Source organism: Hyperolius riggenbachi, chromosome 1, assembly GCF_040937935.1.
Source record: "Hyperolius riggenbachi isolate aHypRig1 chromosome 1, aHypRig1.pri, whole genome shotgun sequence".
NCBI classification, from domain to species: Eukaryota; Metazoa; Chordata; class Amphibia; order Anura; family Hyperoliidae; genus Hyperolius; species Hyperolius riggenbachi.
Window position 1 is genome coordinate 619,292,601 of NC_090646.1, and position 24,842 is coordinate 619,317,442.

Consider the following 24,842-nt stretch of genomic DNA (forward strand, 5'->3'; position numbering starts at 1 on the left):
ATATCTTTTTACCTGTCATAATTTTCCGCTTTGCTTCAGTGAATAGAAGGTAGTGCAATTTTGACCTAGCTGTGTGTAGCTCTGCTAGTGTTTGAGAGGCCAAGGACTGCTTATGTGAACCCTCTAGTCTTTTTATATCAGCTGTCAGTTTTTGGATTTCCTCTTCTTTTTCTTTTTTAAGCTGGGCTCCCATACGTATGAGATGGCCTCTTACAACTGGCTTATGGGCTTCCCACACCATGAGGGCTGACACATCAGAACTGTTGTTTAATGCAAAATATTCCGAAAGTGCATCTGTAATTTTATCTGATCTAAGCTTATCAGTAAGCAGATTGGGGTTTAAACGCCAGTTCCATGTCTTAGTAATTTTATCTGGGAGTCTTAAAACCAGGAATACTGGTGCATGGTCTGAGATCGATTTATGACCTATCGAGGAATCGTATATTAAGGATAGGTCTCTTTGAGAGATGAAGATGTAATCGATCCTCGAGTGTTTATTATGAATAGGCGAGAAAAAGGTAAAATCCTTTTCTATGGGATGCATAGTTCGCCAGGAGTCCATCAGTGTCAGCCCTTGGAGGCTCGATTTAATCATTTTTAAGGCTCTGTATGACAGAGAAGATGTGTTATTGGAGCAATCAATTAGGGGGTTTAGAGGAACATTAAGATCACCACCACAAATCAAGATGCCCTTAGAAAAGTTCAAGAGCTCAGAGGTTATGGATTTGATGAAGGAGGGCTGGTGTTGATTGGGGGCATATACAGTTGCTAGGGTTAGCTGTCTCTCCCCGATCCTCCCCTTTACAAATAGGAATCTACCATTGGGGTCTTTCCTCACCTCTTCCAAGGCAAAGGGGATTTTTTTGTGTATAAATATCGACACTCCTTTCGTTTTGGTGGTAGGGGAGGTAGAGTAAAAGGCCACTGGAAAGAGGTGGTGGAATTTGCTGGGTATGTGATTAGCTCTTAGATGTGTCTCTTGTAAAAATGCGATTTCCACTTTTTCTCTACGCATGAGATCAAAAAGCATATATCTTTTCTCAGGGGTGTTAATCCCATTGATATTAAGTGACATGATCTTCCATGTCTCCCAGCCGGACGAGGTGTTCGAGGCGTGAGATTGGGAGTGTGACATATCTAGATAAGTCAAGGTTAATTCTAGGGGTGTAGTCGGGAGAGAAACAGCTTCACCCTGCAATGGCCTAAGAATTAGGGAAAGGGGTGTGAGAAGGGCGAGAAGAAGGAGAAAGTACTGGCAAATGGATATACTGGACCAGTGTCCTGTCAAATCTAGGGTGGTTTGTTTACTGAACCCACTCAGGAACGACTTGGATGGTCGCTCCTGGACCCTTAGTGGGGTAGAAATGTCAGTATATACTGGTATACACTGTGTGGGAGTCTGATAAGCGTCAACCTATAAAAACGGCAGCACATCCACATCAACCCACCAGACCCACCGCCTAATAACATATAACATTAAACGTTCTATCCCCGATATAAACTAGGGAGTGAATGAGAAGCATGACTAGAGAGTGAGCTTTACATTTTCCATCATGTTTTAAACAGTCGAGTTGAATGAAGGGGAGGATAACAGTTGAATTTACATTAACCTGTAGATCTATAGTTATTCACAAGCATTATTAGGTCACTAGCTGAAAATAAGCAGATTCAAAGAGACTAAGGTATAATGCAATCTAAACATTTAAAGGCTATCTATTGATTTTAACTATATAGTTCTCCCTTTCCTTGTCTAGACACTAACAACTGTCTGGACTAGTGAAGACAGGGCATATAGTGTAAGGAAGACTCATTGTCCTTCACTGTGGGAGGATTGGAGAACTTGCATGCTGCACAAGTAAAAGAAAGAAAGAAGGAAAAAAAAAAAAAAAGGCAAATCCCTCCATTCCAAAACAGAAAAAGGAAGATGAAAAATGCAGTGAGAAAGTTCAGCATGTCAGTCCTCATCCGAGGAGTTTAAGTTAGCATCGGCAGTATGAGGTTTCCCTTTAGCAGCCAAATCTTCTGTGAGTGGTTGTGTGAGTACTCTGGTGTTGTATCGGAAAGCTTCTGATGTGGCCCAGGAGTGAGATCCTGGATCAAGCCCAAACCGTCCCAGTTGGGAATCTTTACTGTTGGTATATCTAGATCAGCACAAAAGTCTGCAAGGCCTGAAGAGTGTCTGAGTGTAAACAGCTTGCCACCAGCAAATACTGCTAACGCAAAGGGGAATCTCCAATGATAGGTGTGACCCTTCTCTTTCAGGGCCTTAAGCAATGGCTGCAGGGCACGTCTCTTTGCCAGTGTGATGCCCGATAGATCATGATAGAGATGGATGGGGTTTTCATTAAACAAGATTTCATCTTGATTCCTAGCAGCTCGCATGATTTCCTCTTTAAGTGGAAAAGAGTCAAGACAGCATATAATGTCTCTGGGTTTAGCGTTGTCGATGTTGCGCGGTTTAAAGGCTCTATGAGCTCTGACAAAGCCAATTTCAGTATCAGTGGACCTTTCAAGAAGATCGTTAAAGATGGTTGTTAGGGCAGCTTTAATCTGGTCGTTTGCTACTGCTTCAGGGACCCCTCTAACTCTTATGTTGCTGCGTCTTCCCCTGTTGTCCAGATCCTCCAGATGAGAGGAATGTGTTAGTAAAAGGTCGTTATGTGATACAGCCGCTTTGTGGAGCATGGTTATCTGGGTGTCTCTCTTAGCACCTGCGGCCTCTAAGGTCTGGAGGCGGTTACCAATGGCGGCTACTTCTGAGTGTACTTCAGCTATAGCAGCGTGGAGTGAGCTTTTGATGTCTTCCGCCATAGATCGCATGTCTGCTAGGGTGGGGGCTTTGTGTTGTTTATCACCCACCTTTTGGATCTGGGTCGGGGAAGAGTCTGGAGAGGGCTGCGTAGTGCGGGTTTCTTTAGCCGGCGCCATCTTGGATGTCTGAGAGACACTCTTCCTTGGTTTAAAGATCTCCGGTACTGTTCTCCCTGATTGTACAAGCGGGAGTCCAGGTTCGGCTGGGGTGCTCTGCGAGCTCCCAGTGCTTCTCATGCCAGTCTGGGGATAGAACGAGGCTGGTTAGTTAGTGCTAGCGGTGGGTGTAAGGCAGGAGCTCCGGATTAAGCGGCCATCTTCCTTCGGCGTCAAGTCACGCCCCCAGGAGCATGTAACTTAATAAGAATTCGTGCTGGTGACGAATGGAAGACCGCATTCCGCTCTTGCTATGGACATTTCGAGTATTTGGTGATGCCATTTGGACTATGCAACGCTCCTGCAACATTTCAGCACTTTGTTAACGATATTTTTAAAGATATGATCGACCACTTTATTATAGTGTATCTTGATGATATTCTAATTTTTTCTATATCTGAAGATGAACATATAGATCAAGTCAAGATGGTCCTGGGCAGATTGAGGCAACATAAGCTCTACGTGAAATTGGAAAAATGTGAATTCCACAAGAACATAATCCAATTCCTGGGTTTAATCATCTCGGCGGATGGATTCTCAATGGACCCCCACAAGATTCAGGCAATACTGGATTGGCCTGCTCCAATAGACAGAAAGGGGGTTCAAAGATTTTTGGGTTTTGCGAATTTTTATAGAAGATTTATCAAGAACTTTTCTTCTATTGTATTACCCTTAACACAACTCACGAAACAACAAAATAAGTTCTACTGGAGTCAAGAAGCTCAGGTTGCCTTTACAAAGTTGAAAAGAATGTTCACGTCAGCCCCAGTACTGAAGCATGCAGATCCAGCTTTACCGTTCATTCTGGAAGTGGATGCGTCTGATTCCGCAGTGGGTGCAATTCTTTCGCAGAGACAAGGCCCCAGGATGTTAATGCACCCAGTAGCATTCTTTTCTCGCAAATTATCTTCAGCAGAGAAAAATTATGATGTAGGAGAAAGAGAGCTACTGGCCATCAAAGATGCATTGGAGGAATGGAGATACTTGTTGGAAGGGGCAGCGAATCCTATTCTGATATTCACAGACCATCGGAATCTAGAATATTTAAAAACGGCAAAAAGATTGAATCCACGACAGGCAAGATGGGCACTTTTTTTCTCCAGGTTCTCCTTCCACATCACGTATAGGCCGGGGTGCAAGAATGGGAAACCAGACGCGTTATCCCGTATGTTTCCTGAAGATTCCAACCAAGACATACCTGATACGATTTTATCAAGTCAGCATTTCCTGTTTCTCCAGTCTAGTTTAATTAAAGAAATTCAGCAGGAAAACATACCCCCACCTAGTAACGTCCAATCAAAATTACTTTCCAGGGATGGGCTTTGGTTCCTCAAAGATAAAGTGTTTATTCCAGAAAAATTCAGGCCAGCTATTCTTAGAATTTGTCACTATCATCAGCTGGCAGGGCATTTCGGTGGTCACAAAACAGCAGAATTGGTCCAGAGAACATATTGGTGGCCAGGGCTGAAGAAGGACTGCAAGAGATATGTAGCAGCCTGTCGTACCTGTAACCGCTGTAAAGGGTCAAAGCTTAAACCTTGGGGTCTACTCAAACCTTTACCTGTCCCGCCTAGGCCTTGGTATTCCATCTCCATGGATTTTATTGTGGAGCTTCCGACTTCTGAAGAATTTAACTCAATCTTGGTGGTGGTGGACCGTCTCTTCAAGATGGCTCATTTTATCCCAATGAGAGGTACACCTACAGCTAAAACTACAGCAACAGTGTTCATCAAGGAGATCATACGTCTACACGGTATTCCTCATGATATCGTATCTGATAGAGGGGTACAGTTTACCTCAAGATTCTGGACTGCTTTATGTAAGTTACTGAAGATCGAATTGTTCTTTTCTTCTGCCTACCATCCACAGTCTAACGGCCAGACTGAACTCGTGCCTTGGAGCAGTACTTGAGGTGCTTTACTAACTTCTCCCAGGACGATTGGGTACAGTTTCTACCCTTGGCCGAATTTGCATACAACAATACTATACATCAATCAATCCCCATTTTTTTCAAACTATGGGTTTCATCCAACCTTTTCACCAAGTATAGAAAACGAAACCGCAGTCCCTGCTGCAGATTCTTTGGCGGAATCGATTATCCAGAACAATGAACTTTTAAAGGAGAACATGACCAAAGCTCAGGAACGATTTAAGGAGAAAGCTGATCTGCATAGAAGAGGGGAATTAATATTGAAGGAAGGGGATATGGTGTGGCTGTCTACGGCTAATCTAAAGCTTCCTGGACCCTCTCGAAAGTTGAGCCCTAAGTTCTTTGGACCTTTTCCAGTCTGTAAGAAGATAAGTACGGTGGCGTATAAGATAACTTTACCTACAGCTTATAAAATTCACCCAGTCTTTCATGTTTCCTTATTAAAACCCGTAAGTCCGGATCCTTTTCCTGGCCAAGTACCTACTCCTCCACCACCTATCATACTGGAAGATGAAGAGGAGTATGAAGTAGAATCCATTTTGGACTCCAGGATGAGAGGCAGGCAAGTACAGTACCTCATCAAGTGGAGGGGGTATGGTATTGAGGACAACACATGGGAACCAGCCATTAATGTCCATGCTGATCGTTTGATAAAGAACTTTCATAGGAGATATCCTGCTAAGCCTGCACCTGAAGGCATCCGGAGGCTGCTCCTTGAGGGGGGGCACTGTCATGGTCACTCACCGGTAGGGCCTGGGCGGCTGGCACGTTCGGGTGTCCAGGGGCATTTCGGGGCATGCCGTCGTGCTCTCAGACGGGGAGTACTGGCGGTGTGTGTCCGTGCGGGTCGTGTGCGGCGTGGTGGGCCTCTGCATCGGAAGGTGTAGGGGCCTGCATGCTGTGCGCGTACACGTGCGGGGTTTTGTCCTGTTATACACCTCTCTTCCAGCCTGTTGCTGTGTGTGCGTGCGTATGGCTTGTGCGCATGCGCGCGCGTTTTGGCGCGCGTGCGTGCGTTGTCATGCGCATGCAGCATTACGCATTGCGTGGTGGCGTTGCGTGTTGCGCGCGTGCGCCGTAGTGCAGTGCGTGCGCAGCAGTACGCGTTGCGCGCGTGCGTCATTGCGCATGCGCAGTAAGGTCAAACGGCCTATAAAAGGCCTCAGAGTGCAGTGCCTGGTGCTGTGGTATTGCAGCAAGTTTCCTGTGTGACCCGTCCTGCTGAACCTGTTCCTGTTGATTGATTTCTGTTGCCGACCTCTGCTTGCCTGACTACCCGCCTCGTTGCCAACCTCTGCTTGCCTGACTACCCGCCTTGTTGCCGACCTCTTGCCTGTCTGACTACCTGCTCTGCTGCCAACCTTTGCCTGGACGACTACCCGCTTTGATACCCGACTCGGATTGGAAGAGGACCTGTCTGGTTACTAGACCCGGATCTGTGCCAAGAACTTTGTCATCTCAGGTTGCTGAGTTATTGCACCACCTTACTCAGCTCGCGGAAGCGTCTGTCAACTGTCAGCGCTTCTGCCCCTTGCTCCATAGAGACTCTGTTCCAAACCCAGAGGTTCTGTGTGGTGAGCCGCATAAGCAGCTGTTATCCCCGCACTAGACTCCAGCCTTCAGGTACGTGAGTTGGTTGTTACAGGGGGTCTGGAAACACTCTCCGGAGGGCGGGGTCTCTTGCTACTAGTGACCAGTTTTTCTTAACAATCTGTGTTATTTTCTTAGCCATGGGGGTATAATCAAACGTTAAAGTGAATGGACCTTTCTCTTTACTCCTGGGGGTCCTAGAGAGGAGGGAGGACCTGTCTCTGGCTCTGGCTCTATCCCTAGCTCTAACGAGAAGTTCCCTGTCATAATTTCTCGCCTCCAATCGTGCAGTTAGCTCTTGCGATTGCACCTCAAATGTGTCCAAGCTGGTATTGTTTCGTCTTAGACGTAGATACTGGCCGTATGGCAGAGAGGTTTTAACATGCTCAGGATGGAAACTATTCCTGTGTAGCAGAGAGTTCACGGCTGTGGCCTTCCTGTATCCCTCACACACCAATCTGTCCCCATCTGGTTTGACCTTTAGATCCAAAAAATGTATGGACCTGTCCCCAATTTCCGAGGTGAATTTCATATTCACCTGGTTGTTGTTAAGGAAACTCATGAAAGCGTCAAACTCCTCTGTACCTCCCTGCCACACGACCAGCACGTCATCCACATACCTTGCCCAGATTTTGATGTTCTGCCTGAACAGATTTTTTGGGGCCATTACGTAATCCTCTTCCCAAGCTACCATAAACAGGCCTACATAGGTACATGCCACAGAGGTCCCCATGGCAGTCCCAGAGACCTGGTGGTACCACCTTCCATCAAACTTAAATGCATTGTGCATCAAAATAAATTTCAAACATTAGCACAAAAAATCCTTGTACCCATCGTCTTTATTGGTTCTATCAAGGAACCTGTGGACCGCCCTTATCCCCTCCTCGTAGGGGATTCTACTGTAGAGACTCTCTACATCTATAGTGGCTAACCTGTAGCCTGGTCTCCATGCCGTGCTCTCCACGAGTTTAATTGTGTCGAGCGTATCGGCCAAACAGGCCGGGACCCCCACAAGCAGGGGACGCAACAGATGGTCCAGAAAATGAGACAGGCGTTCCGTGAGTGAACCACACCCTGAGACGATAGGTCTTCCCGGGGGGTTCTGTGCGGACTTATGCAGTTTGGGAAGGTGATACCATACAGGATATCGTGGAAACTGCGGGAGTAGATCAACTGCCAGCCTCTGTGGGATGTATCCTCTCTCGACTCCCCACCTTAACAAAGTGCGGAGAGTCGACTGGTACTTAAAAGTGGGGTAACTGTCCAACTTGACATAGTACTCTGTATTATTCAATTGCCTGTAGGCTTCTCTGGTGTAAAAATCGCTCGACATGATCACCACATTCCCCCCTTTATCCGCCTGCTTCACCACCAGGTCGCGGCGTTGCTTCAACCACTTTATGGCTGCCTTGTCGGCCTTGCTCAAATTGCTCAGGGCCTGATCATAGCACAATGCCTTCATCTCCGCAGCGACCTGGTGGCGAAACTGGTCAATAGGGAAACCGGGGAGAATGGGTATAGGTCGTGTGGATTTACAGGCTCAAAAGTTCCCAGGATTGCCCAGAAAGAGTTCACGTATCGACATATTCTCTTCTTCTCCTAAGGAACAAGATCCCCCCTCCTCCCACAGCTCCTCCAGCATCCGGAGTGCCTCTATCTCGGCAGTGTCCCAGTCCACCGTGGGACTGAACCCCAAAGTGGACATGGGACTCATCGCCAATGTCGGGCCTCCATCACCCTGTCCTTGGAGCTCCCCCATGGTTTCCCCATCTTGGTATAATTGAATGATCATCATCTTCCTTGTGGTTTTGTATAAATCAACAAAAAAGTCCACATAGTCGAAATTCTGTGTTGGCGAAAAGCCCAGGCCCTTGCCCAGTAAGGGAAAAACAACATTCAGGTATGGTTGCGTCAGTCAAGTTAATCACTTGTAGTTCTCCTCCTTGGGGAAGCTGATCCATCCCTGCTCCCAACCCTATTATCTGGTTCTCCTCCTCTTCGTGCTGTTGCTGCCATGTTGGTTTCTGGCTGCTACCGGAGAATCCCATGTTATGTTTCTCCGAACATCGGTTTCTTCCGCCCCTGCGGACTCTCCACCTAAAGGGGTAGAGGCACATGGCTGTGTGGGGGCCGGTCTAACTTTTGGCTCAGGATTTTTGCCTCGTTTCTTTTTATTTTTGATTGGCTGCCTTGGTCTTGGTTTGTTTTCAGGTCCCTCACCCTCTGAATCTGAGCCCGAATCAGTCGTCCAATAACCTTTGCCTCGCTTGGGCCTACTCCCTCGGTTGGGGGTACCGCTCTGACCCCCAATAGAAAATTCTCCCTTTCTTGAAGTTGTCTCGATCTCGGTGGAATTTTCTAAGTTTCCTAGCCTTCAATTCGTTCTGGATTGGCAAAATCTTTTTCTCAATCTTGGCAATAATGGCTGAGAAATTTCCCTCTGATGGTGCCGCCTGTAACTGATCCCGGGTTTCCTGAAGTTCCCCTGATATCTTATTATGCTCCTCTATTGTACGCTCCCTAACAATCTCCTGCAGGGTTCTGCAATAATTTAAATGTGCGGTCTCCCACTTTTCCACAAACTTCATGTCCTCCTGATGGTTCTCTGTAGGACGGAGCAGCAGGCAGGGCTACGGTGAGATGGCTGCCCGAAGCCCTGTTCTGCAGACTTCGAGTCTGCAGTGCAGGGCTTCGGGCGGCCATTTTCCCGTAGCCTGCTCTCAGCATGCAGGCAGGAAGTCTCGTGGCGTCGGGAAGGAAGAGGATTGTGGGCGCGCGGGCGCTGCGCGCCACAAGGAGGTCGGGACAGGAGGTCGGGAAAGAAGGTCTTCTGGCTGTAGGTGAGTAAATGGGTTTTTCTTTTCTTTTTCAGGTGGTGCTGATTGTGGTCAAAACTGCTGAGGAAGGATTGTGCATATTGGGGTCATATCTGCTACGGATTGTGCATATTGGGGTCATATCTGCTACGGATTGTGCATATTGGGGTCATATCTGCTACGGATTGTGCATATTGGGGTCAGTTCTGCTACCGGTTGTGCATATTGGGGTCGTTTCTGCTACCGATTGTGCATATTGGGGTCATTTCTGCTACCGATTGTGCATATTGGGGTCATTTCTGCTACCAATTGTGCATATTGGGGTCATTTCTGCTACCGATTGTGCATATTGGGGTCATATCTGCTACCGATTGTGCATATTGGGGTAATTTCTGCTACCGATTGTGCATATTGGGGTCATTTCTGCTACCGATTGTGCATATAGGGGTCATATTTGCTACCGATTGTGCATATTGGGGTCATATCTGCTACCGATTGTGCATATTGGGGTCATTTCTGCTACCGATTGTGCATATTGGGGTCATTTCTGCTACCGATTGTGCATATTGGGGTCATATCTGCTACCGATTGTGCATATTGGAGTCATATCTGCTACGGATTGTGCATATTGGGGTCATATCTGCTACGGATTGTGCATATTGGGGTCATATCTGCTGCGGATTGTGCATATTGGGGTCATATCTGCTACGGATTGTGCATATTGGGGTCATATCTGCTACGGATTGTGCATATTGGGGTCATATCTGCTGCGGATTGTGCATATTGGGGTCATATCTGCTGCGGATTGTGCATATTGGGGTCATATCTGCTGCGGATTGTGCATATTGGGGTCATATCTGCTACCGATTGTGCATATTGGGGTCATATCTGCTACCGATTGTGCATATTGGGGTCATATCTGCTACCGATTGTGCATATTGGGGTCATATCTGCTACCGATTGTGCATATTGGGGTCATATCTGCTACCGATTGTGCGTATTGGGGTCATATCTGCTACTGATTGTGCGTATTGGGGTCATATCTGCTACCGATTGTGCGTATTGGGGCCATATCTGCTACTGATTGTGCCTATTGGGGCCATATCTGCTACCGATTGTGCAAATTGGGGCCATATCTGCCACCTATTGTGCATATTGGGGTTACTGAACATGTTTTTTGTTCAAATCTGCTCACATTACGTGTATTTTCTTGAGAAAACCTGCACATTTCTGCTACCGATTGTGCATATTGGGGTCATATCTGCTACCGATTGTGCATATTGGGGTCATATCTGCTACCGATTGTGCATATTGGGGTCATATCTGCTACCGATTGTGCATATTGGGGTCATATCTGCTACCGATTGTGCGTATTGGGGTCATATCTGCTACCGATTGTGCGTATTGGGGTCATATCTGCTACAGATTGTGCGTATTGGGGCCATATCTGCTACAGATTGTGCGTATTGGGGCCATATCTGCTACTGATTGTGCCTATTGGGGCCATATCTGCTACCGATTGTGCATATTGGGGTTACTGAACATGTTTTTTGTTCAAATCTGCTCACATTACGTGTATTTTCTTGAGAAAACCTGCACAATTATGTGAATTTTCTGGGGAAAGGGTCACCAAAACTTGGGCCCTCTGTCTTTGCGTTGCACTTTTAAAGGGAACCCGAGGTGAGAATAATATTGAGGCTGCCATATTTATCTCCTTTTAAGTAATACCAGCTGCCTGGCTGCCGTGTTGGTCCTCTGCCTCTAATTCTTTCAACCATAGACCCTGAACAAGCATGCAGCAGGTCAGGGGTTTCTGACAATATTGTCAGAACTGACAAGATTAGCTGCATGCTTGTTTCTGGTGTAATTCAGTTCATTACTACAGCCAAATAGATCAGCAGGGCTGCCAGGCAACTAGAATTGTTTAAAAGGAAATAAATATGGCAGCCACCATATCACTCTCACCCTGGATTCACTTTAAATTACAGCTAGCCCCGCCCTCATCCGGTCATGACCACGCCGCAGGTTGTAACCACACCCATATTTTGCCGCGCGCGTCAGCTCCCCCGGAAATTAGTCCAGCACCTGCATAGCACCCCCTAAAAAAAATTCCTGGAGCCGTCACTGCTTATTCAGTGTGGTAGCAGTCCAGAACAATTTGGTCTCCTTCTCACAGAGACCCCCCAGTCTTAACTCCAATACCCTGGTCACCACCTCCCTGTTTACAGGTGCAGGACTTGCATTCCGGTCAAAAATAGAAGAAGCTCCTTCTCGACCTTCTGAGACTCCCTGACTTATTAGGGGAAAGTCCAGGGAGGAATCTGTCTCACTCCCTGATTCTTCCAGATTATCGTCAGGTGTGCCCCCCTCAGTATTAATGTATACGGCTGGTGCTCAGAGTTGGAATACACAAACAAATGTAGTACACTGCAGAAATACACACCACTCGGCACTCAGTATTTAGATCTTGAGGAGGAACGGAAAATGCAGCCTGCATATGTCTCTTCTAACGGCACAAAACTTCACCTCAAAGCGTTCCTGAATAGCAACATATGAACAGAAGCCAAAGAACGTGCAATCGGTGCATATCACTAGAAAGAAGTCATCATGCATATAGTACATCAAAACGAGGCGGGCAACTGTCACCTTGATCCGCTTTAATTCATCTTCATGCCAAACATGATACATACATAATTGCAGCTCTTGATTGTGTCAAACCTGTTCCAGGTGTCTGTGCTGAGGTGTGCCGGGGTTCGGGTGACCAGGGTGCAGGGACTGCACTACGCCGTTTCGCGCCTGACTGGCGCTTGTTCACGTCCTTGTGTCTTGTAATCATAATAGCGCCGTGCGGCTTCCTGTATAAGATCTGGATCTTTGTACGATTCAATTATGATTCTATTTACGATCCGATTAAATCCGACATGTCCGATCGGAATTCGATTCAATTCGATTTGCCATTGTTTTAAAATGGCAAATCAAATTCAATCGAATCGAATTCCGATCGGACATGTCGGATTTAATCGGATCGTAAATAGAATCGTAATTGAATCGTACAAAGAATCGTATTGTGTAGATGGGGCTTAAAACTTTAGTGAAAATCTTCAAATCGGTATTTAGTAAAGAATTTGGCCTGTAGTTTTTTTCATCTAATGAGTCCCTGTCAGGCTTTGGAATGACCACCATGTGGGATTTAAGCATAGAGTCAGGTATTGGGTCGAGATCCATGAACCGACAGGTTTCGGACTAGCCCATCTCCTCATGGGGGATTCTCATGGTTTTGTTTAGTTTCAAAAGCACTTAGCGAAAGGCAGTTGCTCCATCCCACTGCCGAAAAAAGTGCAGTGATCACGGAGGCTGGTCAGCATCTTTTTATAAATCTTTTTCAAGGAGTGTCTTTATAAAGAATAAAGGCCATGCTGAGAATCCCCTTTGGAGAGTCCAAAACCTGTCGGTTATGTCAGATTTCTACTACCTTCTGTAAGAGACAGAAACATAAGAGAAAGGTAATTCATGGCTCGTTTTACTCTGGAAGAAATGTACTTCTTTTTTGTATATGTTCACATGTATATTAAATGTTATGATTTTCATGATAGTGGTCCTATGTATTTGTTGATTAAACGTGTAACTGTTTTGCTTTTTTTGTTTTTTTCATTGTTTCAGCATAGACATCAGGTCACAGGTGTTTGTGTATGAGTCCCAAAAAATTGCCTGTTTTATCAACAGGTCACTATCAATAAGTTGTTCGCCCTGCATCTATAATAATAATAATCTGAACATTTGTATAGCGCTTTTCTCCTGTCGGACTCAAAGCGCTCAAGAGCTGCAGCCACTGGGACGTGCTCAAGAGTCCACCCTGCAGTGTTAGGAAGTCTTGCCTTGAACTCCTTACTGAATAGGTACAGACCCTAGCCAGGATTCAAACCCTGGTCTCCCATGTCAAAGGTGGTGCCTTTAACCAGTACACTATCCAGCCACATCTAAAGGACTTTAGAGGATTCTGCAAAGGAATATATGAAGAACTCATGCCAGGATATGATAAACTTGCCTAAAATTCCATCCAGAGAAGAGGTTCTTATCCTTTTCACAATGAAAGGACTGACCTGATGAATATCAGGGGTGTAGCTAGGGTTTTCAGCACCCAGGGACAAAGGTTTTTGCGCCCCCCCCGACAAAATGGGCGTGGCCACTCATCAGAATGTGGTCGTGGTCATGGGTGGAGTCAAATGTACAAATTCTGTTTAGATAGCCAGATGTGCCCCCTTCCCCCTATAGTTAGCCATATGTGCTGCCCGAACCCCTCCCCCCCCTTTTAGATAGCCAAATGTGCCCCTTCCTTATTCAGAAAATCTAATGTGCCCCCCTTTAGAGTGCCACCTCTCATGCATGTGGGGTGCAGCAGCTGTGCTGTGCACCCTCACAGCGCTGCGCCCATGGACATATGTCCCTCCTGCTTCTAATAGCTATGCCTCTGGTGAAAATTCAGCGACACTAGTTGGGCATGTGAACAGATGAAGCAGTGGTCACTGCCGTTATCACTGACCATTTGATTGGAGATTAAATCCTGGGATTGTAGCTAGAGCTATATACACATGCTAAATTGAATTTGGCCAGGAGAGCCAATAAAGACCACCACTGGTTTGAATCCAGCACATGTGCACTGGCGGCGGGTTTGCTGGACCTTTAGCAATCCCTCACGCCCAATCACATTATTCTTTCCACTCGTCCACCTGTGGGAAGCCTTCAACCTCCCTCTGCTCCCCCCCATAGCAAAAGACACTTTGCTAGCCTGGAGGCTAGTGAGGAACGAGCGCTATAATTACAGCACAGGAAATTTGGGCGCAGCCGGCGCCACTGTAGACCGTAATTGGGAAACACTGTACATATGGTCTTCATACCTTATAAACCACACTTGCTGTATTCCATGGCATGCGGTAATACTGTCTTGTGTTACCATCACGCACTTTGTTGCACAAACCATTGAAAAATTCATTATCAAAAGGGTTTGCCACCGTATCCATTCCAAGAATGTTCTGTCTGAAAAGAGAGAAAAATGTAAGTTAATTTTTTTTCCCTCTGATTTCACCTGTCTCACTATTACTTTTCTTAGGGGACAAGCCCTGGGGTTGGAAATACCCCCAGCATAGACTTGCTCGACAACACATAGCTAAGGTGGGGAGACTACTAGTGATCATAATCTGCTGATAGCGAGAAATGTCACATAATTTTTTGCAATGTCGGCCATATGTAATTACAGTTTGGATGTACAGTTGATTCTGCGTAAACCATCCGTAATTTTGTGTAATTTGTGCTAACTTTAGCGGTTAATAGCAAAGTGGAAATTCTGATTTCTGCGAATGCCAATTACTGATTCCGCGGATTTCAGATTTCCGAGTAGTGTGTTTTTGCTATTTTCTGCATGCTCTGATTGGCCAAATACTTCTGAGCAGGGATGCTCATCCGGATTCTGGATACCCGGAATACCCAAACTTTTTCTGCTATTCGGACCCGGATATGCATTCCAGATAGCTGGGTAAATCCGGAATGCAGTATCCGAGTGAATCCGGATACGTATTAGGCATCCGGAAGGCAGCCCGGATACCTATGCCGGATACTCAGATTCGGATAGCGTAACCACGGAGATGACGTCCATTGACATCATTGAGCCAATCAGAGGGCTCCCAGCCGAAGCCCTAGCAACCAATCACAGAGGGGAACCCTGGCCAGTCCCGCCTGTATATAAGGCGAGCGCCATGTGCAGAATCTCGTCCTTGCTTGTGACTGCTCACTGAGAAGCATCTCCAGTGCTGTTTGGCTAAGCAAGTGCATTATTACTGTGCTAAACCTAGCGTTTTGACACCTAAACACCTGTACTACACCAGTTTTTATTGTTTTTTAGTTAGCTAGCTTGTATTTTGATTTTAGTCAGTGTGACATTTAGACTCAGTGCTTCAGCTGCTAGGCTAGGTTAGGGCCTGCTGTGTGCTCAGGCTAAGCCTGCTGCTAGCCTTAGCTACATTATAGCTTGTATTGTAAGTTATTAGGGATTAGATTACTGTGCTACTACTAGTCTTATTGTGTAGTTAGTTGTTAGAGAGAGTACTACTACTGTGTTAGCTTCATTTACTACAGATAGTTAGTGCAGTGCTGCTGTTAGAGTCAGTCAGTGTGTGACAGATAGACAGTGTGTGCTCCTGTCACTCCGTCTGTAGAAGTTCTACTAGTATTACTACTACTACTACTACTACTACTACTACTACTACTACTACTACTACTACTACTACTACTACTACTACTACTACTACTACTACTACTACTACTGTGTACTACTACCAGTTATATACAGTAAATTTGTATTGAGTTAGCTTACTTTAATTGCAGTGCTGTTACAGTGTGTGACAGATACACAGACAGTTAGTGTGTGCTCCTGTCACTCCATCAGTTGAAGTTCTACTACTACTATCTACTACTACTACTATCTACTACTACTACTACAACTACTACTACTACTACTAGTGTGTACTACTACCAGTTTATACAGTAAATATTGGATTGAGTTAGCTTACTTTAACTGCAGTGCTGTTACAGTGTGTGACAGATAGACAGACAGTTAGTGTGTCAGTGTGTGCTACTCTGCTGCCCGTCACTCCGTTAGTTGAAGTTCTACTACTGCTACTATCTACTACTACTGATTTGAATAAAGTACAAGTTCCCCAATTCATTTGGACACATATAAAGTTGTACTATGCCTACTGGCAGCCGGGGGAGGGGCAGCATAAAAAGCAAGGGCAAGAGGAGAGGGAGCAGCATTGCCGCCACCATCGGCAGTTCTGCTGCGTCAGTGTCCATTCCGCCGCTAGCCACTGGCCGTGGACGCACTGGGCACCCAGCTGTTAGGGGGAGTCACGCTGCAGTAGTGCAGCAGCGTCTAGCGGCCATTTTACAGCATGGTCGTCAGCGCACATTGGAGGAGAAAGACTCCAAGCCTGTGATGGAGCTGATGGTGGATGAGCAGGCGACTGTAGTTAAATTTTTTCCAACTTTATCAGATTTTGCAACCGGTTGCACTTATTTAATTGTATAGCTATCAGAAAGTGCAACCCAACCATTGACTTCAAACTTTCTGTATCAGAAAATGCAACCCAACCAAACCCTATACTCATCCCTCTCCCCTCTTGCACAACTAATAACCCCCCCTGGAGGGAACAATCCCCCTTCTTACTCAACTAACAACCCCCCCTGGAGGGAACAAGCCCCCCTCTTGTTCAACTAATAACCCGCCCTGAAGAGAACAATCCCCCTTCTTGCTCAACTAATAACCCCCCCTGGAGGGAACAATCCCCCCTCTTGATGAACCAATAACCCCCCTGGAGGGAACAATCCCCCTTCTTGCTCAACTAATAACCCCCCCCCTGGAAGGAACAATCCCCCTTCTAGCTCAACTAATAACCCCCCCCCATGGAGGGAACAATCCCCCCTCTTGCTCAACTAATAACCCCCCTCCCCCCCTGGAGGGAACAATCCCCTTCTTGCTCAACGAATAACACCCCCCCCCCCCCCCCGGAGGGATCAACCCCCCTTCTAGCTCAAAGGGATCCGTGGTTGCAAAAAATTACAGGCGTGTCAACAGAGAGAAGCCCCGTCTACGCAGTCATACACTGTTCTCTATGGCAAGTTGCAAAATATAATGGGTTGCAAAATCTTTCATTACACCACCACCAGCTCTACAACAGAGATCTCTACCCCCACCAGCACTCCTGTTCGCAGGGGCAGCAGCAGCCACCCAGCAGTGGCTGGGGAGGTCATCATGTCGACCCCAGCAGGCAGCCTACCCTCAGTGAGCGAGCTTTTCACTCCAGGCACCGCAATCGCAATGAGGGCTGTAGCGAGTTTGAGGAAGTTATTCTGGGCGCATTGGGCTATGTGGAGGAGTCACAGATGCAGACGGTGGTTGTTGGGGAGGGGGGGGGTTCCTTGCATGTGGCAGCAGAAGAGGAGTCATCATCCCAGCAGCAGTTGTTTGAGGAGGGGGGAGTATGATGTTGATGATGAGATGAAGGACCGTAACTACCATCCACAGGATGATGATGTCAGCTCTTACTCTGAGGAGGAGGATGCGTCAGTAGGTTTGGCACGGAGGATCAGCATTGGAGACAGTGGCAGGAGCAGCAGTGGGCGTGGAATGCGGGACCCACAGCCTGCTGCTTCATCCTCTGCCACTACCACCAGCCGCACCACTCAACCCCCAACCACCACAGGGAGAAAAGCAGCAACATCCCATTCAGGCCGCAGGGGAATCTTCATGTCCCCAATCTGGCAGTTCTTCACTCTGCCCACAGTGGACAGCAAGTTTGCCATATGCAATGTGTGCAAACTAAAGCTGAGCAGAGGTTGTGACCCCTCCAAGTATGGCACCTCCAGAGTCATTACGCATCTAAACAAAAAACATTTTGTTGAGCATGAGGAGTTCAAGAGGCTAAAGGAAGCTGGCGCTGGCAGTGGACAGACTCGGAGCAGCACCAGAACCCCCTCTGCCACTCCTGCCAACACTGAGGCCTGTTCAGGCAGCCTGTCCTCAGTGGCCTCTTCTGCTCCCTCCTTAGCTTCCCGTGCTAGGAAAAAATGCCTCCAGACCCTGTTGAGCGAGTCTTTCCCTGTTGTTGGCAAGAGGGGGACATGAAGTGGCTGGGAATCACTATACCTGCCTTACCACCCTTTACCACCACAACCTCCTGGCTCCATCCTGATTAATAAGCCTGGTTGACAACTTTTTTACAGCCATGGTACCAATGCTACGTGCCATGGTACAATCTCCGGCATGCTCCTGGCACACGTTACACCTGCTGCTGCTGCTGCATTGCCCGCCTCCTGCTGCCTGTGCTGCTCCCACTGCTAGGGTGCCACATGCTACTGCTGCTGCTACCTATTATGCCCAAAACACAATTGCTGTGTAATTTTTGTGGAGGTGTCTGGGATGAAAACTGTGCTGTCCGAGTTGTGGGTAGGACCAAACTGCGGCAGTATGACCGCTTCCTGGAACCTAACGGTTGTTATGGTTTAACTGTGCCATGGTACCAACACTAGGTGCCATGGTGGACTATCTATGCTGCCTGCCACACGTTACACTCCTCCTCCTCCTCCTGACTCCTGCTGACTGTGCTCCCACCGCCAGGGTGCATCTACCTCCTCCTCCTGCTGTCTGTGTTTCCCACCGCCAGGGTCCACACAGAACTATATCTTCTGCTGCCAGTGTGCCACTGCCACCAGCTATTACGTCACTATCAATAGCTGCATCGACCTCCTCCTCCTGCTGTGTCAGTCTGTGTTACCCACCGCCAGGGTCCACACAGAACTATATCTTCTGCTGCCAGTCTTCCACTGCCACCAGCTATTACGCCACTATCAATAGCTGCATCTACCTCCTCCCCCTGCTGTCTCAGCCTGTGTTTCCCACCGCCAGGGTCCACACAGAACTATATCTTCTGCTGCCGGTCTTCCACTGCCACCAGCTATTACGCCACTACCAATAGCTCCATCTACCTACTTCTCCTCCTCCTGCTGTCTGTGTTACCCACCACCAGGGTCCACACAGAACTATATCTTCTGCTACCAGTCTGCCACTGCCACCAGCTATTACGCCACTATCAATAGCTGCATCAACCTCCTCCCCCTGCTGTCTCAGCCTGTGTTTCCCATCGCCAGGGTCCACACAGAACTATATCTTCTGCTGCCAGTCTGCCACTGTCACCAGCTATTACGCCACTACAATAGCTGTATTTGGTTGACAAAAAAAAAGGAATTTTTTGAGATGTCTGGGCTGAAAACTGTAATGTGATGACACAATGTGGGCTGCACGACTGCTGTCTGGATCCTCCTGATGTTAATTTACAGCCATTTCTTTGTTTCTTTTTTTTTTTTTGTACTATACCTCCCCACATAAACAATTGCTATTTTTCTTTAAAAAAAAAACTTGCTTCATGCATCATTTACTATAAAAGACGTTTTGGAAGCAATTTAAAGATCACTTCCGGTTTTCAATCCTGATATCCGGTTTTACCTGGAAAATGGGGTCGACTATCCGGATCAATTTGGATTGCTGAACGGTTCGAATTCGGATATCCGCTTTTATCCAGATATTTTGCTATCCGGATGTGGATATCAAAAAGAGGTATCCGAGCACCACTGCTTCTGAGTTGACTCTGCATTATCTGATTGGTCCAATGCTTTTGAGTTTTGTGATTGGGCTAAAATTACTGAGTTGCTGTATTGCAATATTTCCACAGAAAACCGATTTCCGAGTTCCATTTTTCAATTTCTGAGTAGAGGGTTTTTTTGGGTAATTTTTTGCCTTCTCTGATTGGCTAAATACTTACGAGATAATTCTGCATTCTCTGATTGGTCCATTACTTCAGAGTTCTGTGATTGATCTAAAATGACTGAATTGCGGTAATGCAGTATTTCTGCAGAAATCAGATTTCTGAATTCCGTCTTCCAATTTCTGAGCGAATTACGGAAATTTCAATTCCATGAAATCTGAATGAGTATCTCCTCATCCCCCAGCCACGAAAAATACCACAGAAACGTTGAGCAGCACAAGTCCCCGGCGACGCCTGCTGTGGTTGTTCTTCTGCCGCCTCCTCCTCCAAAATAAAAAAAACCCTTCCTCATCATCTGAGTCTGACTCCTCTTCCCCACATGACTCTTCTTCCTCCTCCTCCTCCCCCTCTGTGCTGCCGCAGGAGTTGAGGAAACGTCTGGTTCTGATGAGAATTGATCCCACAACTCTTCCTTCTGTTCCTGTTCACACCCGTCCACAGCTTGATCCACCACTCTACGCACGGCACGCTCCAGGAAGAAGGCATATGGGATCAAGTCGCTGATGGCGCCTTCACTGCGACTCACCAGGTTTGTCACCTCCTCAAACGGCCGCACGAGCCTGCAGGCATTTCGCATGAGTGTCCAGTTCTTCGGCCAGAACATCCCCATCTCCCCAGAGCATGTCCTTGTACTGTAGTTATAGAGATACTGGGTGATGGCTTTCTCCTGTTGTAGCAGGCAGTCAAACATGACCAGGGTCGAGTTCCAGCGAGTCAGGCTATCACAAATCAAGCATCTCACTGGAAAGTTGTTTCTCCGCTGAATATCTGCAAAGCGTGCCATGCAGTGGCGGACATACGGCCGTGCAGGCCGTGCCGCCGCACGAGGGCCCCTGAAGTTCCGTTTTCTTCAGGGGCCCATTAAGTTTTTTTTTTTTTAATATATATATTTTTTATTGATTTTTTCCCACGGGGGGCCCCGACTCCTATCCTCCCTCCCTCCCTCCCTCACCTCGGGGGGCCCCCTCCCGGTATGTGCGGCGGGAGAGCGGCAAATCCGGGTCTCCAGGCATCCGCTAGAGGGCTCAGCCGCTTGGTCTCCGATATGTCTCCAAGTTGGAGACATATTGGAGACCAAGCAGCTGGGCCTCTAGTGGATGCCTGGAGAGCCCTGAAGACTTCCTGTATTTGCCGCTGGCTCTACCGCCGCGCATATCGGGAGGGGGGCCCCCCGAGGTGCGGAAGGGAGGGAGGGAGGATAGGAGTCGGGCCCCCCACCCGGATAGCTAAGGGATACCTGCCTACCCACCCGGCTACCTACCCACCCACCAGGCTTCCTACCTACCTACCCACCCGACTACCTAACCACCCACCAGGCTTCCTATCTACCTACCCACCCGGCTGCCTACCCACCCACCAACCCGACTACCTAACCACCCACCCGGCTACCTACCCAACCGGCTACCTACCCACCCACCAAGCTACCTACCCACCCGGCTACCTACCTACCTACCCACCCGGCTAACTAACCACCTACCCACCCGGCTACCTACCTACCTACCCACCCGGCTACCTAACCACCTACCCACCAGGCTACCTACCCACCCGGCTACCTACCCACCTACCAGGCTTCTTACCTACCCACCCGGCTACCTACCCACCCACCAGGCTTCCTACCTACCTACCCACCCGACTACTTAACCACCCACCAGGCTTCCTACCTACCTACTCACCCGACTACCTAACCACCCACCAGGCTTCCTACCTACCTACCCACCCGGCTGCCTACCCACCCACCAACCCGACTACCTAACCACCCACCCGGCTACCTACCCACCCGGCTACCTACCCACCCACCAAGCTACCTACCCACCCGGCTACCTACCTACCTACCCACCCGGCTACCTAACCACCTACCCACCCGGCTACCTAACCACCTACCCACCGGCTACCTAACCACCTACCCACCAGGATACCTACCCACCCGGCTACCTACCCACCCACCCACCAGGCTTCCTACCTACCCACCCGGCTACCTACCCACTCACCAGGCTTCCTACCTACCTACCCACCCGGCTACCTACCTACCCACCCGGCTACCTACCTAACCACCCACCCGTGTACCTACCGGGCTAGTTACCAACCCACCCACCAGGCTACCTACCCACCCGGCTACCCACCCACCAGGCTACCTACCCACCCACCCAGCTACCCACCCACCAGGCTTCCTACCTACCTACTCACCCGGCTACCTACCTAACCACCCACCCGGCTACCTACCTACCCACCCGGCTACCTACCTAACCACCCACCCGGCTACCTACCTAACCACCCACCCGGCTACCTACCAACCCACCCGGCTACCTACCTAACCACCCACCCGGCTACCTACCGGGCTAGTTACCCACCCACCAGGCTACCTACCCACCCACCCGGCTACCCACCCACCAGGCTACCTACCTACCTACCTACCCACTTGGCTACCTACCTAACCACCCACCCGGCTACCTACCGGGCTAGTTACCAACCCACCCACCAGGCTACCTACCCACCAGGCTACCTACCCACCCACCCACCAGGCTACCAACCCACCCACCCACTCACCCACCCATCAGGCTACCTATCCACCCAACCACCCATGGGAGCTGCGCGCCGGATGGAGGCTGGGACAGGAGGTCTGCTGCTGCAGGTGAGTAAATATTTTTGTTTTTTTATTTATATTAGCAGGTGTATGTTCTGGGCAGGTCTGCCGACATGATTGCATGTATTTTCTGGGCATATCTGCCAACATGATTGCACGTATTTTCTGGGCATATCTGCCGACTTGATTGCACGTATTTTCTGGGCATATCTGCCGACATGATTGCACGTATTTTCTGGGCATATCTGCCGACTTGATTGCACGTATTTTCTGGGCATATCTGCCGACTTGATTGCACGTATTTTCTGGGCATATCTGCCGACATGATTGCACGTATTTTCTGGGCATATCTGCCGACATGATGTGTATTTTCTTGAGAAAACCTGCACAATTATGTGAATTTTCTGGGAAAAGGGTCACCAAAACTTGGGCGCACTGTCTTTGCGTTGCACTTTTCAAGGGAACCTGAGGTGAGAATCATCTTGAGGCTGCCATATTTCTCTCCTTTTAAGCAATACCAGTTGCCTGGCTGCCGTGCTGGTCCTCTGCCTCTTATTCTTTCAACCATAGACCCTGAACAAGCATGCAGCAGGTCAGGGGTTTCTGACAATATTGTCAGAACTGAGAAGATTAGCTGCATGCTTGTTGCTGGTGTAATTCAGTTTATTACTGCAGCCAAATAGATCAGCAGGGCCGCCAGACAACTAGTATTGTTTAAAAGGAAATAAACCCTCACCCCGGGCTCGCTTTAAGTTACAGTTAGCTCCGCCCTCATCCGGTCATTGCCACGCCCATTTTTTTGCCGCGGCGCTACGCGACGCAGGTTCTATCCACTATTTTTTGCCACGGCACGCTTCGCTCGCCGCAGGTTGTAGCCACGCCCATATTTTGCAGGTCGTAGGGGGCCCACAATTACAATTTTGCACAGGGGCCCACTGCTGGCTGTGTCCGCTGTGTAAGACCGCCTGAAATGCCCACACAACTGCCTGGCCTGCTTCAGGACGTCCTGTAAGCCTCGGTACTTGGACACAAATCTCTGAATGATGAGATTCAGCACATGTGCCATGAAGGAAACAAGTGTCAACTTTTCCAAATTCAAAGCCGAAATGAGATTTCTGCCGTTGTCACACACCACATTTCCGATCTCCAGTTGGTGTGGGGTCAGCCACTGATCTACCTGTTTGTTAAGAGCAGCCAGAAGAGCTGCTCCAGTGTGACTCTCCGCTTTGAGGCAAGACATGTCTAATATGGCGTGACACCGTCGTACCTGGCATGCAGCATAGGCCCTGGGGATCTGGGGCTGTGTAGCTGGAGAGGAGATTGCAGCACCAGTAGAGTTGAACTGCCACTCAGCCACCGTCGGGGGAATGAGCTGTACTGGGTGGCCACGCTACTAGACCCTCGGAATAGGCACAAAGTGGCGGACATGTTACTAAATCACCGGAGGCAAAAAGGATGCTGCACATGCAGAACAAGCTGGCAACTATGCTTTACAATGCGTTTAAGGGTGATGTCACAGCACAATGGAATAAAGGTACCACTGCCAGTAATCCTCCTCCCATGTCCACACAGGCAAGGACAGGACACTCTAGCGATCTCATGGTGATGTCGGACATGCGGACATTCTTTAGCCCAAAGCCTCGCCTCAGCCCTTCCGGATCCACCCTCCACCAACGCCTCGACCGGCAGGTAGGTGACTACCTGGCCTTAAGTCTGGATGTAGACACTGAGAGCAGTGATGAACCCTGGGACTACTGGGTGCACAGGCTTGACCTGTGGCCAGAGCTGTCACAATTTGCCATCCAACTTCTGTCTTGGCTGCATCAAGCGTCCTGTCAGAAAGGACCTTCAGCGCAGCTGGGGGCATTGTCACTGAAAAGAGAAGTCGCCTAAGTCACAAAAGTGTTCAGTACCTCACCTTTTTCAAAATGAATGAGGCATGGATCCCGGAGGGCTACTGCCCGCCCGAAGACTAAGGCAGTCCCAACACACAGCATCTCTGCCTCTATGCTGTGTGACTGGCTGCCTGCCCCAAGACTAAGTCACTCCCCACACAGCATCTCTGCCTGCAGGCCGCTTGACTGCCTTCTCCGCCACCACCAACAGGGTCCAGGACTCCAGGTGGATTCCTGCATTTTTAAGGCCGCTGCTAGCAGCGGACGCTATAATAATTTTTCTGGTGCGTGTTCATGCCTGCCTAATTTTTCTGGCTGCACTGCAGCTGCAACAACAAAACAAAAGGCATGTACATGTGCCAATTCCCCTTCATGATCATTACCTTGCCGCGGTGAAGGGGCTTGCGTATCACAATGAAGCAATGACCGCCGGCTATATGAGTGTCTCGGGGGAGGGGGGGGTACACCCAAAATAATAAGGTTGTTGCTTCATTGTGGACAGACCAAATTCGATCAGCTGGACAATCACTGTTCTGTCATTGAGCTACCTCAGCCCGGCGACCATATGGCCTTGAAAACCACTATCGCCTGCACTCTGGCCACGGTGCGCACCAGTCCAGCACGGCCGTCACTACACAAACAGCTGTTTGCGGTGCGTTACACAGTGAGTTTGGTGTGTCAGTGTGAAGC

General features: G+C 48.4%; 1 protein-coding gene across 3 annotated transcripts in view; it reads right to left on the reverse strand.

Moving 5' to 3' along the window:
- LOC137528965 (complement component C9-like) overlaps positions 1–24,842 on the reverse strand; it is a 209,585-nt gene that overhangs the window by 109,550 nt on the left and 75,193 nt on the right. For all 3 annotated transcript variants that reach the window (XM_068250811.1, XM_068250793.1, XM_068250801.1), the window contains exon 5: positions 14,199–14,337. In XM_068250811.1, coding sequence (XP_068106912.1) covers positions 14,199–14,337 — 139 coding nt within the window. The remainder of the gene's footprint in view (positions 1–14,198; positions 14,338–24,842) is intronic.